This window comes from Lepidochelys kempii, chromosome 19 (assembly GCF_965140265.1).
Source record: "Lepidochelys kempii isolate rLepKem1 chromosome 19, rLepKem1.hap2, whole genome shotgun sequence".
Taxonomy (NCBI): Eukaryota; Metazoa; Chordata; order Testudines; family Cheloniidae; genus Lepidochelys; species Lepidochelys kempii.
The window spans coordinates 7,252,480-7,271,551 of NC_133274.1; the positions used below are offsets into that span (position 1 = coordinate 7,252,480).

General features: G+C 48.3%; 2 protein-coding genes across 3 annotated transcripts in view; one reads left to right on the forward strand and one right to left on the reverse strand.

Moving 5' to 3' along the window:
- The window catches only part of NDUFS5 (NADH:ubiquinone oxidoreductase subunit S5), a 93,131-nt gene that overhangs the window by 19,354 nt on the left and 54,705 nt on the right, over window positions 1–19,072 (forward strand). The window lies entirely within an intron of this gene.
- RNF19B (ring finger protein 19B) overlaps window positions 1–19,072 on the reverse strand; it is a 32,944-nt gene that overhangs the window by 9,191 nt on the left and 4,681 nt on the right. Inside the window, exon 2 of one of the 2 annotated variants that reach the window (XM_073317998.1) lies at window positions 6,316–6,917. In XM_073317998.1, the coding sequence (XP_073174099.1) occupies window positions 6,316–6,896 (581 nt within the window). In that variant the 5' untranslated portion in view covers window positions 6,897–6,917. Of the gene's footprint in view, window positions 1–6,315; window positions 7,007–19,072 lie in introns of those variants that run through there. The other variant, XM_073317997.1, reaches the window with a different exon arrangement.

Here is a 19,072-nt window from a genome sequence, read left to right on the forward strand (position 1 = left end):
CTCTGAGACACCACCCTAATTCAACTCACCAGTTGAGCAATCCTACCATGGATACGCATAGGGATGGAGACATGCAAAAGGAAAAATAAGTTCTCCTTGACCTTAGCTGATGCACTTTTACGCCCTGAAGCTCAAGATCAGTTATGCTTGTCATTTTTAACTTAGCTAGGGTCCAATTAGAGATGTTACACTGAATGCATCCGATGAAGTGAGCTGTATCTCACGAAACCTTATGCTCAAATAAATTGGTTAGTCTCTAAGGTGCCACAAGTACTCCTGTTCTTTTTGTGAATACAGACTAACACGGCTGCTACTCTGAAACCTACGCTTCCATAGTTGTTTCTTCACTTTAATATTTAAAACAGACGTTTCAGTAGCCTGCAGCAGTGAGTAAAAGATGGTTACTTTTATACAGTGGAGATTAATGCAATTCTGTACTATGGGTAGGACCCTACCAAATTCACGGCCATGAAAAATGTGTCACGGACAGTGAAATCTGGTCTTGTGTGCGTTTTCACCCTATACTATACATTTCACTGGGAAAGACCAGGGTTTCCTTTTGGGGGTCCTGACCCAAAAGGGAGTTGCGGGGGGGGCCCGCAAGGCTATTTTAGGGGGGCTGCGGTATTGCGGCCCTTACTTCTGTGCTGCCTTCAGAGCTGGGTGGCTGGAGAGCAGCAGCTGTTGGCCAGGCACCCAGCTCTGAAGGTAGCGGCCTGCTAACAGCAGCGCAGGAGTAAGGGTGGCAATGCCATACCATGCCACGCCACCCTTACTTCTGTGCTGCCTTCAGAGCTGGGCGGCTAGAGAGCAGCACATGCTGACTGAGGGCCCAGCTCTGCACACAGCAGCGCAGGAGTAAAGGTGACAATACCATACCAGGCCATCCTTACTCCTGCGCTGCTGCTGGCAGTGGCTGGACTCCTGGCCAGCAGCTGCCGCTCTCCAGCCGCACAGTTCTGAAGGCAGTGCCACCGCCAGCAGCATTGCAGAAGAGCAGCCGTACTGCAACTCCCCCCTCCCCACAATAACTTTGTGACACCCTCCCCCCTCAACTCCTTTCTGGGTCAGGCCCCCTACAATTACAACACCCTGAAATTTCAGATTTAAATAGCTGAAATCATGACATTTACTATTTTTAAAATCCGATGACTGTGAAATTGACCAAAACGAACCATGAATTTGGTAGGGCCCTAACTATGGGACAGGTAAATCACAATGCTTGACTGGGGTTCACTATCAAGTCCTCTTGCTTGTCTCCTTTCCAAATTAAGCTTTACTATTTCTCCCGATATGGAAGCTTGCTCTTTCTGTACAAGCTCTCTTTAAATTCTTGACTTCTCCAATTCCAAGGATCTTTTCTATTATGGGTTTTGAGGTTAGGTGACCACCATTAAGTTACATGAGGCAAGGATGCCATTTATACAATGATGTATCTAATGTTCCTCTCTGTACCTGTTGACAGCCTTCTCTTGACCACCACTGCATACTGAACAGATTTCTTTCTTTATAGACTCCAAGGCCAGAAGGGACAATTGTGATCTTTGTTATACAGCAGGTCAGACTGGAAGGTCATACAACTTCCTGGAAAAAGTCCTAAAGCGTTCTTTAGAAAGATATCCAGTCTTTATTTAAAAATTGTCAGTGATGAAGAATCCACCATGACCTTTGGTAAATTGTTCCAATGGTTAATTAACCTCACTGTTAAAAGTTTACTCCTTATTTCTATTCTAAGTTTGTCCAGCTTTAACTTCTTGACCTCCAAGTCTACAAGTTCTATTGCTTCAGTGGATATAGCCAATTCAGACTCTGCTACCTATGACTAACTCAGCTTGCTCCCTCCAATGCACATTACCTTCCATTTGTTTATACTGACATTCATCTGCTAGTTGTCCTAATTGCTTCCGTTAGTCAAGCCCAGAAAGAAGTGTGAGGAGCTCTAGAAGGACCTAATGAAACTAAATTGTATCTTTGTTTTGTCATGTTACAAAAACAGTGATTGGCACTTTTTAAAAAAAATGTACAAAAGGAGTTTAGAGCTGCAGCTACTTCGGGAAGGGAGCTCTGGGTGATCTCTAGACGAAGAAGTGTTTATGCAGAACAGTCCTCCACTTATATCCTCCCAATTTAGCAGGAAATATAATTGAAAGGGTGCCTTGGCTTTCTGCAGCTTTTCTCATAGGCCAGTCTTAAATGAACCAATTACAGAAAGAACTAGAAGACTGAGAAGAAGAGGGGAGCATGGGGGGAGATCATCTTGTGTTTGAGCTGGTAATGTGGAGATTTAGCTGGCACATCTACAAGGAAACTCACATGGATGAGCTCCAATGCACTACACAGAGCACTGCTCTCGGGAAGCTGACTTGTAACACTGACAGAAGTCAGGGTGACTATTCTCTTTTCTGCAGCATTTGTGTTATAAGTGGAGGTATTCTGTCTCTCTCTCTCGCCATTGGTTTATTTTTAGAGCCTATGGAATTGAAGTAGCATTGCAGCTTCTGAAGCAGCAGCGTGAGAACTGCTGAATGTGTCATACCACAATGATTCATATCCCGTGGGAGTTTGAGCAATTTGACCCTGCCTGGGTGCAGCATAACTGTTAAAGACAAACAGTGCCTCCCTGCTTACGATCAGGAACTGAACGACAGGACTGTAGGGCCTCCATGTGCAAACAGCTACTGTATTTCTGGCATTCAAGACCAATGCTAGAGGAGAGAGGGGATGCAGGCAACCTAGGAAAAATATTAACTCAAGCTACATTTGATTACTGAACATTTTGTCAGAGGGATCTTACCCACTCAGCCTCACCTCCTACCAGTAGGCTACAGCAAACTCCTTAGCAGAGAGACATTCAAGTGTAGGACATTAACAGCTTCTAAAGAAAACACTTTGATGCCAGCTGTTATAGCCATTTTGGGGCCTGACAACTATATTACCAGGAGGCCCAGGAGAGCTCAACATGCTACATTAAGAAGCTTTACCATGTACTGAACTTGTCCCTGCATTAGAGAATTCTGAAGCTTTTCTGGCCATCTCAGACCGTCCTGTTTTCTCACCAAAGTCCCAGAACAGTTACTAAGCACTGAATTTTTAGTCCCAGAGTTAAAATAGCAACTAATAGCAACAAGCTCACTGGTGTGGAGTGAACTACATGCTTTTTAGCCTCTAAAAAAACAAACAACACAAACACGACGGAACTCTTAAGTCCAGCTAAAGAGGCCAATCAAAGGCTCTACCCAGAAGACGGATGGCATCCGGCTACACCAAGCATTGCAGGGTCTGAATGGTTAACATGTGTGCATCCTTCTTCACCTGGCCTTTGACACATGCCCGCAGTTTAACAATTAGTCACTTCCAGGTATAACTACAGCTCTTGGCATGACAAGGAGTATCCTGATCTTTCCACATCCCAGGTGTGGCTGCAAGCCTCTACCTTAAACCCCAATATTACTACAGAGTGCTGCTCTTAGCCTACTCTCACACAGCTGAGATGCCTGGCCTGCTCCTCCATTTGCTCTGAGGGATTGCTTACCTCACCACAATCATGTTCAGCTGCTTCCTTCACTTAGTTTCAGCCTTCACAGTTCAGTTGTTTCCCTAAGCCTTTAGTAGAGATATAGTGAGACATATACCAGTCAGCAGCACCAGCTGATTGCAATGGGCAGACAAAAATCTGTATTTGTCTGAAGAGCTGACAGTGCTCCAAAAGATCAACATTGCCATGGAAACAGATTCTAATGTTACATCTATATTTTACCTTTCTAGAAAGCATAGCTAAGCTTGCTCACTTATGAAGTTGTTTGGAGCATGGGTGGGATGCAGAGGCATGCCATTCAGGATGCTGCATGCCACATGGCTTGTGTTTTGGAACACATCTGTCCAGTAGACTCTTGGTAAATTATTCTCAAAACTACATGTATGGTTGGAGAGAAACAAGTCAACTCTCCACACTCCTGAATAGGGTGTGATGTGGTAAGGAGAGGGCATAACATTCATCAGAACTTTTGAGACCAAGTCTGCTCACCAGTCCTTCATACTAGCCATTCAAGCTCACCCACCAGTACCACAGGAAAGTGAACCATCTATCCAGACACTGAAAATAACTGGTATTCATGGCTTTACACAAGGACAGCTAGACAAGTTTGCCAGGAAGAATGAGTTTAGGGTAAATAAACTCTTCCCACCACCCGACTGACTCTGACAGCCTTTGTTAAAGTGTCACTAACAAGAAAGATAGCAGGGATGCCCTGTCTACTGGCCTAGTTCCACAAAGTGAGCCATGCCAGCTTGTTGGTTTCTAAGAGGAAGGGGAGGGGATATCAACTCTATAGTTTATTTTGAAACCTTTTATAAGCTGCCTATGTACGAACTGTTGGCTCACTGGGCAAGGGCAGCCAGATGGCATCAACTGTTTGCACAACAAAGATCAATGTTACACTAGCCTTCAGAAGCCTGCCACAGCAGCAACTTTATCAGGTATACATTATAGACTACTAGTGAAAAAGTAATGTCCCTAGGGGCCATGCAGGGGACATCTTTACTGGCCAGGCAGTCTCAATTGGCTTTGGTGTGTTTACATTTTAAACCAAATACCAATAAACATCACATCAGTAAAACAGAGACAACTCAGCAAGTGGTAACTACATTTTCTCTAGCTGAGTAGCAAGGCAGATTCCAAGGGCATTACTATGTCAGGAGTATAATCTGATCTGCAATGCCTACAAGTCACCCTAAACAGCAATATCAAAAACGTTGATTGTTTTAAACTAACTTAACCTTGAGCCCCCAAGGAACAAGCTTTAATAGTAAATAAATCCTTACACAGCAAGCGTGTAACATGCACCCATGTAACAGGTAACCTAAGACACAGAGATTAAACAAAAAGAAAAGGAGGACTTGTGGCACCTTAAAGACCAACAAATTTATTTGAGCATAAGCTTTCGTGAGCTACAGCTCACTTCATTGGATCCAGGTTAAGCAATTTCCCAGAGTCAAAGTTTGTTACAAAGCTGTGATTAGATCTTAGGAATCTTGCCACCTTTGCTCTGAACCCTAGGACAAAACTTCCCGTAACATCCCCACTAGCTGGGAGTGTATTTTAAGCCTCCTGTTTGTTTCTGCTGAATTCTTGGATAGATAAAATACAAAATCCCTGCTACCAACAAGCCTGTGCTTATGCTATATCAGAAGCCTATATAAGCCTAGTTTAAAGAGAAAATGAAAGCAACAATAAGCTAATCTAGAAATTCACCATGTTTGGATGGACTGAGTTTTGGCCAGTTAGACAGTTCCTCATTTAAGCAAATAGTGAATGAGTCAATATGATTCAACGTTATTCCTCCACCATGGTGCTTCAACAGCCTGGTGCCAGCTTGGTAAAGATTTCCCGCACTTAGGAAAACCAAAATTTACAGTTCCTCCTGCAGGTGTGGAAATCATTTCTATAGTTCACCAACTCTATTTTAGCTCTCAGCAGCACACATAGTAGAGGAAACACCATACTTCCCATTATTTCAGAATAAAGCTTGCTTTTAAATTAGAGAAACAAGGATGTGATCATAACTGAAAACCCCTAGGAACTAATTCTGAAACATTCTCTGGAAAGGTGGCACTTCATATCTAACTTTTCCATGCTCTCACAACCCATGGTCTCACTTCCCTTGGTTTGCAAGATCAGCTTTATAGTGAGGGAGCACTGTCTAATAACCAGTTATTAGCCTCCTACACAAACTAAAGCCTATCCACCTGAATCTATAAAAAAAAGGTCTAGGTATCTGCAAAACATAGAAAGTTATGGGCAGGAAAAGGATTTTGGCAAGATGGGGGCTCTGATTTAACTTAATACTTAGTAAAAAATCTCAAAGTACTTTTTGGAATATTTACTAAGACTCAACCCTCCTCCCAAGGTCGAGTATACATAGTCTAGTTCACAGCTGGCTGAGGAGAGGCTAAGTGACTTGCTCTAGATCACAGAGTCAGAAAAATTCATGTAAGCCACTAGACCATGCTCCTTTCTTTACAGAGGTGTGCCTCTAGGGGGATGAATAGGCTTATAACAGAAGAAACAGTCCTGTGTGTCACTAATAGTGAATATTAAAAAACTTATACGGGGCTTTTCATCTAAAGACAGGCCCACTGCCCCCCGGGCTCCCCCAGCCCCACCCCGCCCCCCCAAAGAAGGGGGTGCCAGCCCCCCGGGCTCCCCCCGCCCCGCCCCCCCAAAGAAGGGGGTGCCAGCCCCCCGGGCTCCCCCCGCCCCGGAGATCAGCCCCCCTGCCCCCCAGGCCAGACCCTCGCCCCCGCCCCGGGACTCACCCGCAGTCGGGGGCCGGGCACCAGCGGCAGTCGGGGTCGGCGGCCAGGCAGCGGCGCAGCATGAACTCCTCGTACTTGGCGACGAGGCGCGGCGAGTCGCTGAGCAGCAGGCGGATGTCGGCGGGGTTGAGGCGCTCGCTGCACTCGGGGCAGCAGATGTTGACGCGGGACTCGGTGATCTCGATGCGCAGGTACTGGCGCAGGCAGGCGCGGCAGGAGCGGTGCGGGCAGGAGAGCAGGCGCGGCGCGTTCTCCGCCGGCTGCCGCACCAGGCACAGCGGGCACTCCAGCTCCCCCGCGCCGCCCTCCGCCGCCGCCGCCGCCGCCGCCTGGGGCTCGGCCGGGGCCGCCTCCGCCGGCGGGGCGGCCGGGGCGGGGGCCGGCGGCGGCGGCGGCGGCGGCGGCTCGGCCTTGGCCCGGCGGCGGCCCCGCACCCCGCCCGAGGCCGAGGCGGCGGCGGCCGAGAAGACGCTCTGGAAGGAGAGGCGGCGGCGGCGGCGGCCGCCGGGCTTGGGGCACGTGGGGGCGGCCGCGTGGATGGAGGAGGAGCGGGGGGACTCGGAGTCCTTCTCGGAGCCCATGGCGGGGCCCGGCGCGGCGGCCTGCGGAGACAAACGGATCCCCTCAGCGGCGGCCCGAGGCGCCCCTCTGCGGGCTCCCCTCGGCAGCGACTGGCGCTCACACCCCGCCCTCACTGCGCAGGCGCACGGGGCGGGGAGACCCGCCCCCGCGGCAGCGGCGGGGCTCGTCACGTGACGGCGCTCGGCCGCCAAGGCGGCCATTTTGGGTATGGGCACATGGCCAGCGAAGTGGGCAGGGCTCATTGGAGGGGGGGGGGAAGAGCAGGAACACGTGCCCTAGGGTGACCAGATGTCCTGATTTTACAGGGACAGTCCTGATATTTGGGACTTTTTCTTATATAGGCACCTATTACCCCCGCCCCGTCGTGATTTTTCACATTTGTTCTCTGGTCACCCTAATGTGCCCTGAGCTCAGGGGGGCCCCCTAAACGCCTGTAACTGGGGTGAAATGGCACGGGGTGGGCCCCACGTTTCTCTGGAGGGGCCTGGAAGTGGGGATGCGCAGCCCAAGCTTTGCCCCGTCTCAAGGCCGGTCCCTTCCTTTGCTGACAGCCTCGGCCACCGCAGCTTGCTTACAGCTCCGGCGTCACCGCACGATGACATCCCAACATGTCATTGACACACGCTGGCCCATGACACTGATGACAACGTGCCAGTGGTACACACGCGCCCCTTTGGCACCCTGGTTCCATGTCATGGCAGCCAGTCTCGCCACGGAGTGCCATGATGTGCCATCGTGCCACCAACACACAATGCCCGGTGGCACCTCGGTGCCATGTCACGTTCGCATGTCAGCACGACCCAGCGTGCCATGAAACCTCAGGGCCACGCCATATCTATATATCAGTGCCATACACCGCCTGATGATGCCTCTGCACCACGTCAGCTCATCATAAGTCTTGATGACACCTTGGTACCACAAAACAGTAACAGCCGATACCCGGTTGCCACCACATATCAAAAAATTGCAGATCAACTCTCCAGGGTGTTTCGGCACCATCTAATCAAACCGGGAAAGCTCTTGAAAATGATGACAGGACCAGCACATAATCCCACCACACACAAAAAAGCCATTTACAAGCAGGATGATCCCCAAAATGACAAAGACCTTTCCTACCCAGAACTTGAGGGCCACACCAAGTTTGCATAAAATTAAGTATATCACAGTCATGCTTGTTTTTAACATCTGCTGGGATCAAGGTGAGATATTGTATGCTGAGCCCTCTAGCTCTGAAGGATGCACCTCTTTATTAGACATAAGACTGACTGTGAGATGCAGTGGAAAACTCCTTGGACCACACACACAAACTCACTCTCCTGCTGAGAAAACCTGGATTTGTACTGGAAATGGCCCACCTTGATTTTCATACACACTGTAAGGAGAGTGGTCACTTTGGATAAGCTATTACCAGCAGGAGTGAGTTTGTGTGTGTGGTTTTTGGAGGGGGGGGGGGTGAGAAAACCTGGATTTGTGCTGGAAATGGCCCACCTTGATTATCATACACATTGTAAAGAGAGTGGTCACTTTGGATGGGCTATTACCAGCCGGAGAGTGAGTTTCGGGCGGGGGGGGAGGGGAGGGGGGCGGAGGGTGAGAAAACCTGGATTTGTGCTGGAAATGGCCCAACCTGATTATCATACACATTGTAAGGAGAGTGATCACTTTAGATAAGCTATTACCAGTAGGAGAGTGGGGTGGGAGGAGGTATTGTTTCATGGTCTCTGTGTATATAATGTCTTCTGCAGTTTCCACAGTATGCATCCGATGAAGTGAGCTGTACTCACGAAAGCATATGCTCAAATAAATTGGATAGTCTCTAAGGTGCCACAAGTACTCCTTTTCTTTGTGGAGAGTTTCCTCAGCCTTTGCCAGGAGTTTATAGGCTCCCGCTCGCTCAGCATGTTCCTGACCAAAGAGCAGTTCAGACCCAACGGTTTGTTTTTATTCAAACTGAAGAAAACCCTTATTGGGAAGGAGAATAAACAAGGAAGTTTGCTGTTAAGGAAGGGAGGAGGAGAGCCAATGGGAAATTCTCCAGAATCTGCAGATCAGCTTATTCATACCTAGGAATTACAAAGAAATCACATGGCTTTGGAGTGGTCTCCTGTTCTGACTGTTCGCCTTAGAGAGAAATGAAAAAAAAATGAGGGAGATTTTAAAAGCCACAGTGAAACAGAGAACAAACCCCAAATGAGAGGGTCAAATTCTGCTCTCACTTAAACTGGCATAAATCTGGAATGACTACTGACTTCAGATCTTCCAGCTCTTCTCTGTTTAAATGAGAGCAGGATTGGACACAGATACTTTTAAAGCTGCCTTAAAATGAGACATCTTCCATGAAGCCTTTTGGCAACAAACCAACAACACCCTGCACTGCTGTGGTACTGAACCCTTTGCCAAAGGATTATCCTCAACTGTGCTGCATGGCTTGTGCATCTTTCTCTTTGTACAGCACCACACACAATCAGCATTCAGTAAGTAAGAGAAGTGGGTGAGACATGGTAGGCCTGAAACTTCCCTTCTTCCACCCACAGTGTTGCTTTGATGGGTGATGATGAATTCACACACACACACAAAGCGATCTGTCAGAGTCACAAGGCTGCAGGGAGGAAAGGCCTCTGGCTACGTACTAAAGAAAAGCCCTTTGTAAGATGGAGGGTGAAAGCAGAGTCTACCAGGAAATGTGCAGCTTGCCTGCTTAGTCTGCTCTGGGGGTTGCGAAACTCCCCTCTCACGGTGGGACCGTTTGTGTTGAGGAAGCGGGGAGTGCCAAGGACACACTCACACCAGCCCGGAATATTCTGTGGCGGCGTCAAACAGCCCAGCCAGTTTGGGTTTGTGTCATTTAAAAGAGAAACTCTGGCTCCTGCCACGTACCCTGCCCCCCACCTTTCCTGGTTACCCAGAGATGTGGTAAATGAATGCCTGCTCCTCTCCCTCTCCGGCCTGTCTGCACCTTTTTGACTCAAAAGAGCTGCAGGGTGGACAAAGAGCCGTTAGGGGTGAATCCTACAGTTCATTCCAACAGTGAAGCTTAAACCCTCTCTCATGAGCAGCACTTTTATTTTGGATCGTGTGTGCCCGAGGGACTCCCCCCCACACACACATGGGGCTGGGACAGCTACCAATAGGTCATAGCCTATGTCCTGGTGTGGAAGAAGTTTAGGGAAAAGTCCTTGTTTATTCACGAAGGGACCGCAGAGAAAGTTAAAGCGGGGGGAAGGGACTGGATGGGGGAAAATCCGAATGGGTGGGATTAGAGCAGGGGCCTGGCTGGCAGTCAGGAGTTAAGGCTCTCAGGGTATGTCTACACTGCACAGCGCGGCCACGGTAACGTGAGACATGGGCAGTGTAGACACGCTTTATCGTGGGGGGAGAGCTCTCCCGGCAATATAAAAAACCCCAGCCCGAGCGGGGGGGGGGGGGGAGGGGGAGTTTTATCACCGGGAGCACGGCTCCCAGCAATAAAGCGCTTTTCAGTGCTACAACTTTTGTTGCTCAAGGGTGTGTTTTTTCACACCCTTGAACGACTCAAGTTTTAGCGCTGAAAGTGGCAGTGCAGACCCAGCCTTACTTATTATTTGTATAGCGTCAAGAGTGTGCTAGGCATTTTACAGACAGGTCTGGAGAGAGGGGCCAAGATCTTCAGCCCCTTTACATTGGGTAAGACAGCCAGAGCAATGTAAAAGGGCTCTAAAAGGATTCCCCAGTGCAGGAATGCGTCTGAGGACCCTTTGCAAGCCTTGGCATTAGGGGGGATGCCAGAGGCAGGAGAGGGCATGCCAGGCGCAGAGACATGGCACGCAGTGCTGCAGAGATTCCAGGCAGTGCAGCAGCCCATGGGGCAGTCCTAGGCGGCTGCTGTGACTTAGACAAGCCCCCAGGGCTGTCAAAATTATGCTAAGAGCTGCTCTGAAACCCTCCAGTCCACAGAGTAGCTCAGGATCAGGAGGGCACAAAGGTGGCTTAAAAGCTCTTAGGAACATAGCACAGAATCTCACCCAAGGTCCCTGCCCTAAAGAGCTAAGAACACATTCCAGCTCTGCTACCTTGAGCAAGTCACTTCTCCTTTCTGTAAAACAGGAGTGATAATTCTGACTTGCCCATAGGGGTTTTAGGAAACATTATTGTTTGTAAAGGGCTTGGAGATCCTTGGAAGAAAGGTGCTTTGTAGGTACAAAGTATCAGTAGTATTTATAAGAGTTGACGCATGATTGGGTCACAACCTTGTAAGTCCCTGGGGAAGAAACACTGCATACTGATGTCAGGCAGATTGATCGTTTCACAGAGCAGGCTGTCCTCATGAGGCTAGTTTCTTTTTCTGGATGAGGATGGGGAGAGATCTCTGTGCACCATTTCTATACAAATATACTGTCTGTTCTGGTTGTTTCATGTCTCATTTCCCTCCCATGCTCCCATGAGATATTTCCACGTGAGCAGATGAATCTGCTTTATTCTCCCTTCTATCTGCTGAATTTAGCCAGGATTTACATTCTTTTAAATGAGGAACAAAAGGCAGGATACGGGAGCCCTGGGATCAGCAATTCAAGGCTCCTCAAAATAGCATTACTTTGCCTTACCTTGCAATTACACACCCTCTCCTGTATCACACGCACACACATCACAGCAATCTCTTCACTCCCCACAATAACTTTCTAAAGAGGCTGCTGTCGTCATGTAATCTCCTGGGAGACAGACACTCCACATGAAGTGCTGGGAAAGCACCGTGCAGCATTTACAAATCAGGTCTGCAGACAGAACACCAAACATTCTCTAATTTTTGCTGATCTCAGAATCAGTGGTCCTGCCAAGGGACATGCAGTGAGCCCTCATGGCCTACCTGGAATGAACAAACCTTTTCTTAGGGGTAGATGGATGAGAGAATCATAGACTCATAGCATATCAGGGTTGGAAAGTTTCAGAGTAGCAGCCGTGTTAGTCTGTATCTGCAAAAAGAACAGGAGTACCTGTGGCACCTTAGAGACTAGCAAATTTATTTGAGCATAAGCTTTCGTGAGTTACAGCTCACTTCATCGGATGCATGCAGTAGAAAATACAATGGGGAGATTTTATATACACAGAGAACATGAAACAATGGGTGTCACCATACACACTGTAACCAGAGTGATCAGGTAAGGTGAGCTATTACCAGCAGGGGAGGAAAAAAAAAAACATTTTGTAGTGATAATCAGGAGGCCATCTAGTCCAACCCCCTGCTCAAAGCAGGACCAATCCCCAACTAAATCATCCCAGAGAAGAGTAGGACTGTGGCTCCCCTGAAGTAGGGTGACCAGATGACAAGAACAAAATATCGGGACACATGGGGGGGCAGCCACAGGCTCACCCCGCACCAGGGCCGGCTCTAGGTTTTTTGCCGCCCCAAGCAACAACAACAAAAAAAGCCAGAGTGCCGCCGAAGCAAAATATCGGGACAAATGGTACATTGGTCAGGACGCGGGACAAACAACTAAATATCGGGACAGTCCCGATTTTATTGGGACGTCTGGTCACCCTACTCTGAAGTGTTTGCAAGTGTCTGCAAGGTGTTTGCAAGGGAGAATCACCCAGGAGCTGCCTCCGCAGAACGAGGGTGCATTCTGAGTGCTGTCAGCAGCTGATCCAAGAAGTGGGAGGTGGAAGGATTCTGAGTGGGAAGACTGTGGATAAGAGGCAGGAGTCTTTTGTTGCACATTTCTTCCTGAGCTACTTCCCCGAGGTTTGAGCTAGCCGGGCAAGCCTGTCTGGATGGGTGTCCAGACGACCAGCGTAGACACGTTGAAAGGGGAACTGGAACATAGACACAGAGACAGTGATAGTCTATTCTGTCTGACGCGTACAGATAAGGAGCAGTAAGTGGCGGTTTATAATAGCTATTTGATATTTTTTTCCTGTCTATAAAAAAGGGTTTCCTTCGGTAACAAGAGCACAGGCTGTTCTGATTCCTGAGTATATACCTGATGTAATATGTCGTTAGCTCACAACTACAAGGGCTAGAAATAGTAATAGCCCTGCTTCTTGATTCTCCATTGCCTTGTGACTGATCATTCCCAGTTACAAGGGATTATAGCCAGAATGGTTTAGCCCAATAGCGATCTACCCTTGGAAACATGCTAGTCTGATACCTATAATACAAAGGGAACAGCAAGACAATCCTCTGACCTGAATTATTCAACAGACACAATTATAGATTTGGTAACAGCATAAACACATGCAAATTACTGACTTGAGAAATCCCCAAATGCTTGTTGCAGCTGGTTTGGGCTAGACGGAGGTGGTGATGCCAAACATCTTCTTAGCCCTGTACTTCACGGTGAGAGGCTAAGCCAGAGAGGAGTAGGCAATTAGAGCTGGGCTCAGAGAAGGGAGGAAGGTGCTGGGCCGATCAGGTCTTGTAGTGACTAGTGCTCCAAACCACCTGACATGAGAAGAAATGCTGCAGGGCAAACCATCTCCGGCCAATGCCTGAAAATACCAGTACCTGATCAAGGAAGCCAGAGGCCTCCTGGCTGATGTCATGCTGGGTTTCCCAATGTGCTGTAATGCAGCAGTGGAATGAAAGGGGGAAAAGCGTGCCACTGGTGATCACAATTGAGACCCAGAGAAAAAACAAGAGTATAGTACTGGGAACCCTCAGCTCTCGCTGATATCACCAGGAGTTGAGAGCACTCAGCACTTCACAATATCAGGCCCCACATGATGAGGGGAGGCCAACAAAGAATCAACAGCCCTATAGCCTGCAAGGGCTTGCTGTGCCCACAATGAGCAGGTGGTGACAGGCTCCAGCGGAAACACAAGGATTGCCTTCGCTGATGAGAACATAGCAAGGCAATGGCCTGATTTCCAGGAAAGGAGAGCAGTGTGTCAGGGAGAATCAGTTACAAAGACTGAAGGCTTCTGCCTCAGCTCTCTGTCTCGCTCACAGAGACGTGTGAGTGCTTGAGAGTTCAAAAGGCTAAATGAGAGACTATCACAGTACCCAATCTGGCACAGGAAACTGTGGGTTCAGCAGGCAAATTATCAATAGGCACAGAGCAGAGCACTCTGTGCTTCTTCTGGGGGTGCAGGGACAGCTGAGTGGCTGACTGCATTGCCCCCGAGGGTGGATCAGAATTGACTGGGGACAGGTTAGCTCCAACCAAGACCCAAAGAGAATCCCAGTCAGTCTCTCACTTCTCCAAGCTTAGTGTTCAGAGCATCCTGACTACAGATCAGGGCATCGTTTACAGCCTTTCAGATTAATTAATGCTACAAAACACAGGCAGGGCCAGGAGTAGCCATACATCTGGGCCCTAATCCAACACCTTCCTTTCCATTCGCTCTCTTCTGGAGATGTGGCAGCAAAAGGGTTAATCCTGCAGGCCTCTAAACTAACCTGTATTAGCAGGCACCATCTGTCCGTTTTCATTTGGTGATGCACGACCTATTTTGCTGTTTAGCGGAGCAGGCGCTGCAGTTGTGGGTCTCTGTATTGCAGCACTGTGGCTGGCTCTGCACAATCCATCCCCTTGCCTGTCAAAGAGCCAGCTGAACAGGCTGATGAAAGGAGGCCTCATGGGGCTAGCTAACAGGAACCTTACACGGGAAAGTTCCCAGCATGGCCCCTTCTCCAGAGCCACCTTGCTGCAGAAAGAGCTTTGGGTCTCCTGTGCATCAGACTCATGTCCACAAAGCAGCAGTTCACGTCAAGGAAGAGAAGGCATGACAACCAGAGGCTTGCAAGAAACAGGAAGCAGGGAGGAAAGAACAAGACACCCAACCCAAAGTGCCTCTCCCCGCAAGCGTCCTCATCGCAAACAACCATAGGGAAGTGACTTCGAGGGTTTGCCTCAAGGTGATACTCTCCCATGGTGGAAAAGATCAAGACACATCCTCTGCAGTCTGCACGCAAAAGGTCACTGTCTCACACGATGGAGAGCAAAATAGACAGGGGATTTGAACCTGATTGTGTCTCTTCAAAGCCATCTGTGGTGAGGAGACCAGAGTTAAGGCTAAACCCCATCACAGGTCTATGACTGGCCTCCCAGGAATAGCACCCTGAGAAACACAGCCCTGCAAAGTTTGCTGTGCTCTGGAGGGAGAGGGGAAATTGGGTCTCTTTCTCCCTAGCTCACACACCTGTCCTGCTCTGTCTCTTGTTTTCAAAACTCAGCAACAGCTTGAAGAAATAGAACATTCACAGGAGTTGCATAACAAACAGAGCATTCTTGTATCCATAGGGATGGAGTGAGCTGGGAAGTGCTGACAGAGCTAATCACTAGGAAAGAGAGTATTTGCCATACTGATCAATCTCATCCTCTGTTTTGCTTCAGACAATACTCTATACCTGATGCGTCAGAGGAAACTGATCTCCCCACTGAGGGTTTCCAGATAGCAACTGTGAAAAAACAGGACAGGGGGTGGGGCACCTATATAAGAAAAAGTCCCAAAAAACGGGACTGTCCCTTTAAAAACGGGACATCTGGTCACCCTATCCCCACCCTTCAAAATAAAGCCAGGCCATTGTGCCGTCCTGTCCATGGTGGGAGGATGGGTGAAAGGCATTGGAGAATTCCTTCCTGATCTCTAAGGAATGAGCTCATGTCCTTCAGCATGTAACTAAAGATGTTATTAAAGGTCATAAAACCATCAGGACTTTCTTCAAATTCACCCATGGTATTTGACTCAACAAACTGCAGCAGAAGATTCCAAAGGTTAACGCCTCCCTATGTGAAATAGCATTTCCTCCTGAATTTACCTGCCATTCATTTAACTACACTATGCTGGCTGAAATTTTCCCTGTGCCCTGACTCAAAAGGTATGGATAGATTTTTTCCCCCCAAGTGTGGTTATGGTCAGAAAAGGAACATGGTAAAAATGACGTACTGACAATGCAGTACCCCTGAGGGCTCTGGTACCTAGAATGCTCTAGTTAAAGGTCAAAACAAGAGTTACTGCTGAGAATTCAGCCTAGTGTGTGAGAATCAAGCTGGGATTTTTCAGCTTCCTGCATTACTAACACCATAACTATTCTCATCCTGAAAGCAAAATAGAGAGTGGATGGGGGTATCCAGTATTACATTTGGATTGATGCTTTTTACTGGTAGGAAACACTCTCTTAATTGGCTCATCTGCCACCCAAACCCTTACCCACTCACTGCCACCACCAAAGCCATCAGCAAGCCAGCAAAAATACTACCACCAGATGGGATTTAGCTTTACTTTTCTTACAGCCAACACTGGATTTCAAGGGCCACCTCCCCTAACACTACCTTTTCCAGCTGTTTTGGGGTAGGGACGTGTTTATTTTGGCTCAAGTAGTCATTAAACTGGATTTCTCAGTCAAGCAAACTCTCTGAAAATATAACTCCACCATTTGGTCTTTCCATTGGAATATGGTTCTGATCCAGTCTGGCAAATCCTAAAGTTCATCTAGACCAGTATCCCATCTCTGGCAGTGGCCAGCACCAGATGCCTCAGAAGAAGGTGTAAGAATCCCACAGCAGCAAAAGTGGGGTAATCTGCCTCCCACATTAGGTCTCAAAGTGATCTCTAACTATTCGAGATTGCCTTAAGCCCTGAAGCCTGAGGTTTAATATCTCTTGTTTAATATTCCTTATGATAATTCTGGATATTCTTGTTATCCATATAAATGTCTGATCACTTTTTGAATCTTGCTAAATTATTGGCATCAGTGACTTCCTGTGTCAATGCGTTCCACAGTGTAATTACCATTCCTCCTCCTGCCTTCTTTCCTATGCTCCCTCTAGTGTTTCATGGTATGCAGTGCATGTACTTACTCCTGCTCTGTCTATCTAGCATTAGCTGCAACGAGTAGTAAGCTTCCCAACATATGCCACAATGATGGTGCCCACATTCCTTCTGTTAGGGTGGATGTGTCCTCACACGCTTTGGGAAAGAAGAGCTGTACCTGACAGCAAAGGCCCTCAATATGGGTAGAAGCCGGGCCTGATTACAGCCCTCTGGCTTGGGGCCCAAAACCCTGCTGCAGGGCTGGCCACCAGGCCACTGCCAGTATTCATGAGTTTAATTCTCTTTGCTTTGGGAAGCAAGTCGGCTCAAGAATGTTACTGGTCCAGAGCCAAGGAATAAACATCCTCCTTGCAGACCAGATTCCGCAGGCCTCTTTCATTAGCCATGTCTTGTAAGTAATGAAACAGGAAATAAATGAAACTCAGCAAGGGCAAATGATGTCCCTGAAGGCAGGAGCATGCTTGCAGCTATGATGGCAAGGGGAGAGGAAGGAGTGGCTGACGTGACGAGTTCTGGAAATGAAAGGGCAGCTTTGGCTGAGAATCTGCTGGGGGAATGTTCCCATTTTCTTAACCAGAAACAGCTGTGACAAGGGGAAAGAACAGTGTTCCTGGAACTGAAGAGCCACACCTCCAATCTGACAGGCAGAGGGAGTAGGAGGCTGGGGATGGAGTTTCCACCACATATTTCTTGGCCCCCAAATAAGAAAAAATATATTTAATTTTCTAGGGGTATGAGCCAGGTGGAAAATGCATGGAGCTTTTTCCCTTTGAAACTTGTTTTGATCAGGGTCCTCCTGTTTAACATGTAATCTCACCCCATCATATTGTCATGAAGCAACCACACTTGGGCTCCCCACTACATGGAGTCCATTAGAATCCCTTGTTAGCTGTCCCTATAGGTAGCCAGCTGCCCTATCCTCTACTGAGAGAGACAAGGTGCGTGAGGTGATATCTTTTGTCGGATCAACTTTTGTTGGTGAAAGAGACAGGCTTTCCAGCTGCACGGAGCTCTTCAGACCTCACCCACCTTCTCTCATATCCTGGAACCAACACGACAACAACACTGCAAACTATCCTATGCTGGCAACCTGCTGCAACACTTAGTAGGTCGTGGGTGGGGGAAGCAGAGTGCTTAGCATCATCCTTAGCTCCTGAGCTATCATGGGAAGATGAATAGGGTCTGCTCGGTTGCACCAGCAACCCTGATTGGTTATACCAGCTTGTGGCACTCTTAAGGACTTGTCTACACTTAAAACGCGACAGTGGGAAAGCTGTGCCACTGTGTCACTTCAGTGTAGACACTACCTATTCCGATAGGAGGGTCTTCCCATTGGCATAGTTAATCCACCCACCTGCGAGGCAGTAGCTAGATCAACAAAAGAATTCTTCCGTAGCGTTATCTACACTGGGAGTTAGATCGGCTTAACTACATTGCTAAGGGGCATGGAGTTTTCACACCCCATGACCCAGTTAAACTGACCTAATTTTCTAGTGTAGGCCAGGCCTAAAAACCCTCTTTCCTGCCTTGCTGTTTACCTCATACACTGGTATGTATTCCCCATAGTCACTGCTTAATCAAACTAGGCAAATTTAGCTCCGATTGGACTGAATTACCTGCATCCACTGAAGTCAGTGGGAGATTTACCATTGCATTCAGTGGGAGCAGGCCCTGCATCTTCCCCCATAAAGTAGTCCCTTCCACACACTAGTCATTTTTGTTGCTCCTCTCTGAATTCATTGCTGTTTGGTAGTATCTTTCTGGCAATCAGGTTCCCAGAGCCTAATGGAACAGTCAGGTGTGGTTAGATCAGATCTACTGAGATGTGGTCTCTCTCTTTCTCTGCTCTGGGCTGTGATGCTATCTCCACAGAGTGCTATAGACTGGTACAAAATAGCAAGAGTTGCTGGGTATCATGCAGTGGTCTCCGAGATACGGCACCTATCCTCCGTTGTAAGTACTGTGGCAGCATCTCAGATGATGCTCAGGGGTAACTGCTAGCAGTTTTAAAGAGGGACCACGGCACTTTAAATGGCCTCTTTCGCGCATGGAGCTCCCCTGCTTGCGAGGCTCCAGTCAGGCACATTAGGAAAGAAATCTGACAGCAGCCCCTGTGACTGCTGCAATTGCTGCTGAAATGTGTGGCTCTGGGTTGACTTCAGAGTTACACTGGGATTTAAACAGCCCTTACTCCTGCTCCAGTGCTTCCAGCAGCCTTCGCCCCCTCTCTCCCAGCTCCAGAGTCATACTGGGATTTACACAGCTCTCATTCCTGAGGAAACAGTGGTGCCTCCAGATCCATCTAGGAAGGGGACTCTTCACATGTGACCATGACCAGAAACAGAACATGGCAGCAGCTGGGAAATCTGGCACTGGACACAGAGAAGAATCCTATCCCCCAGCCAAGAACAGAGAGTGTCTCTTT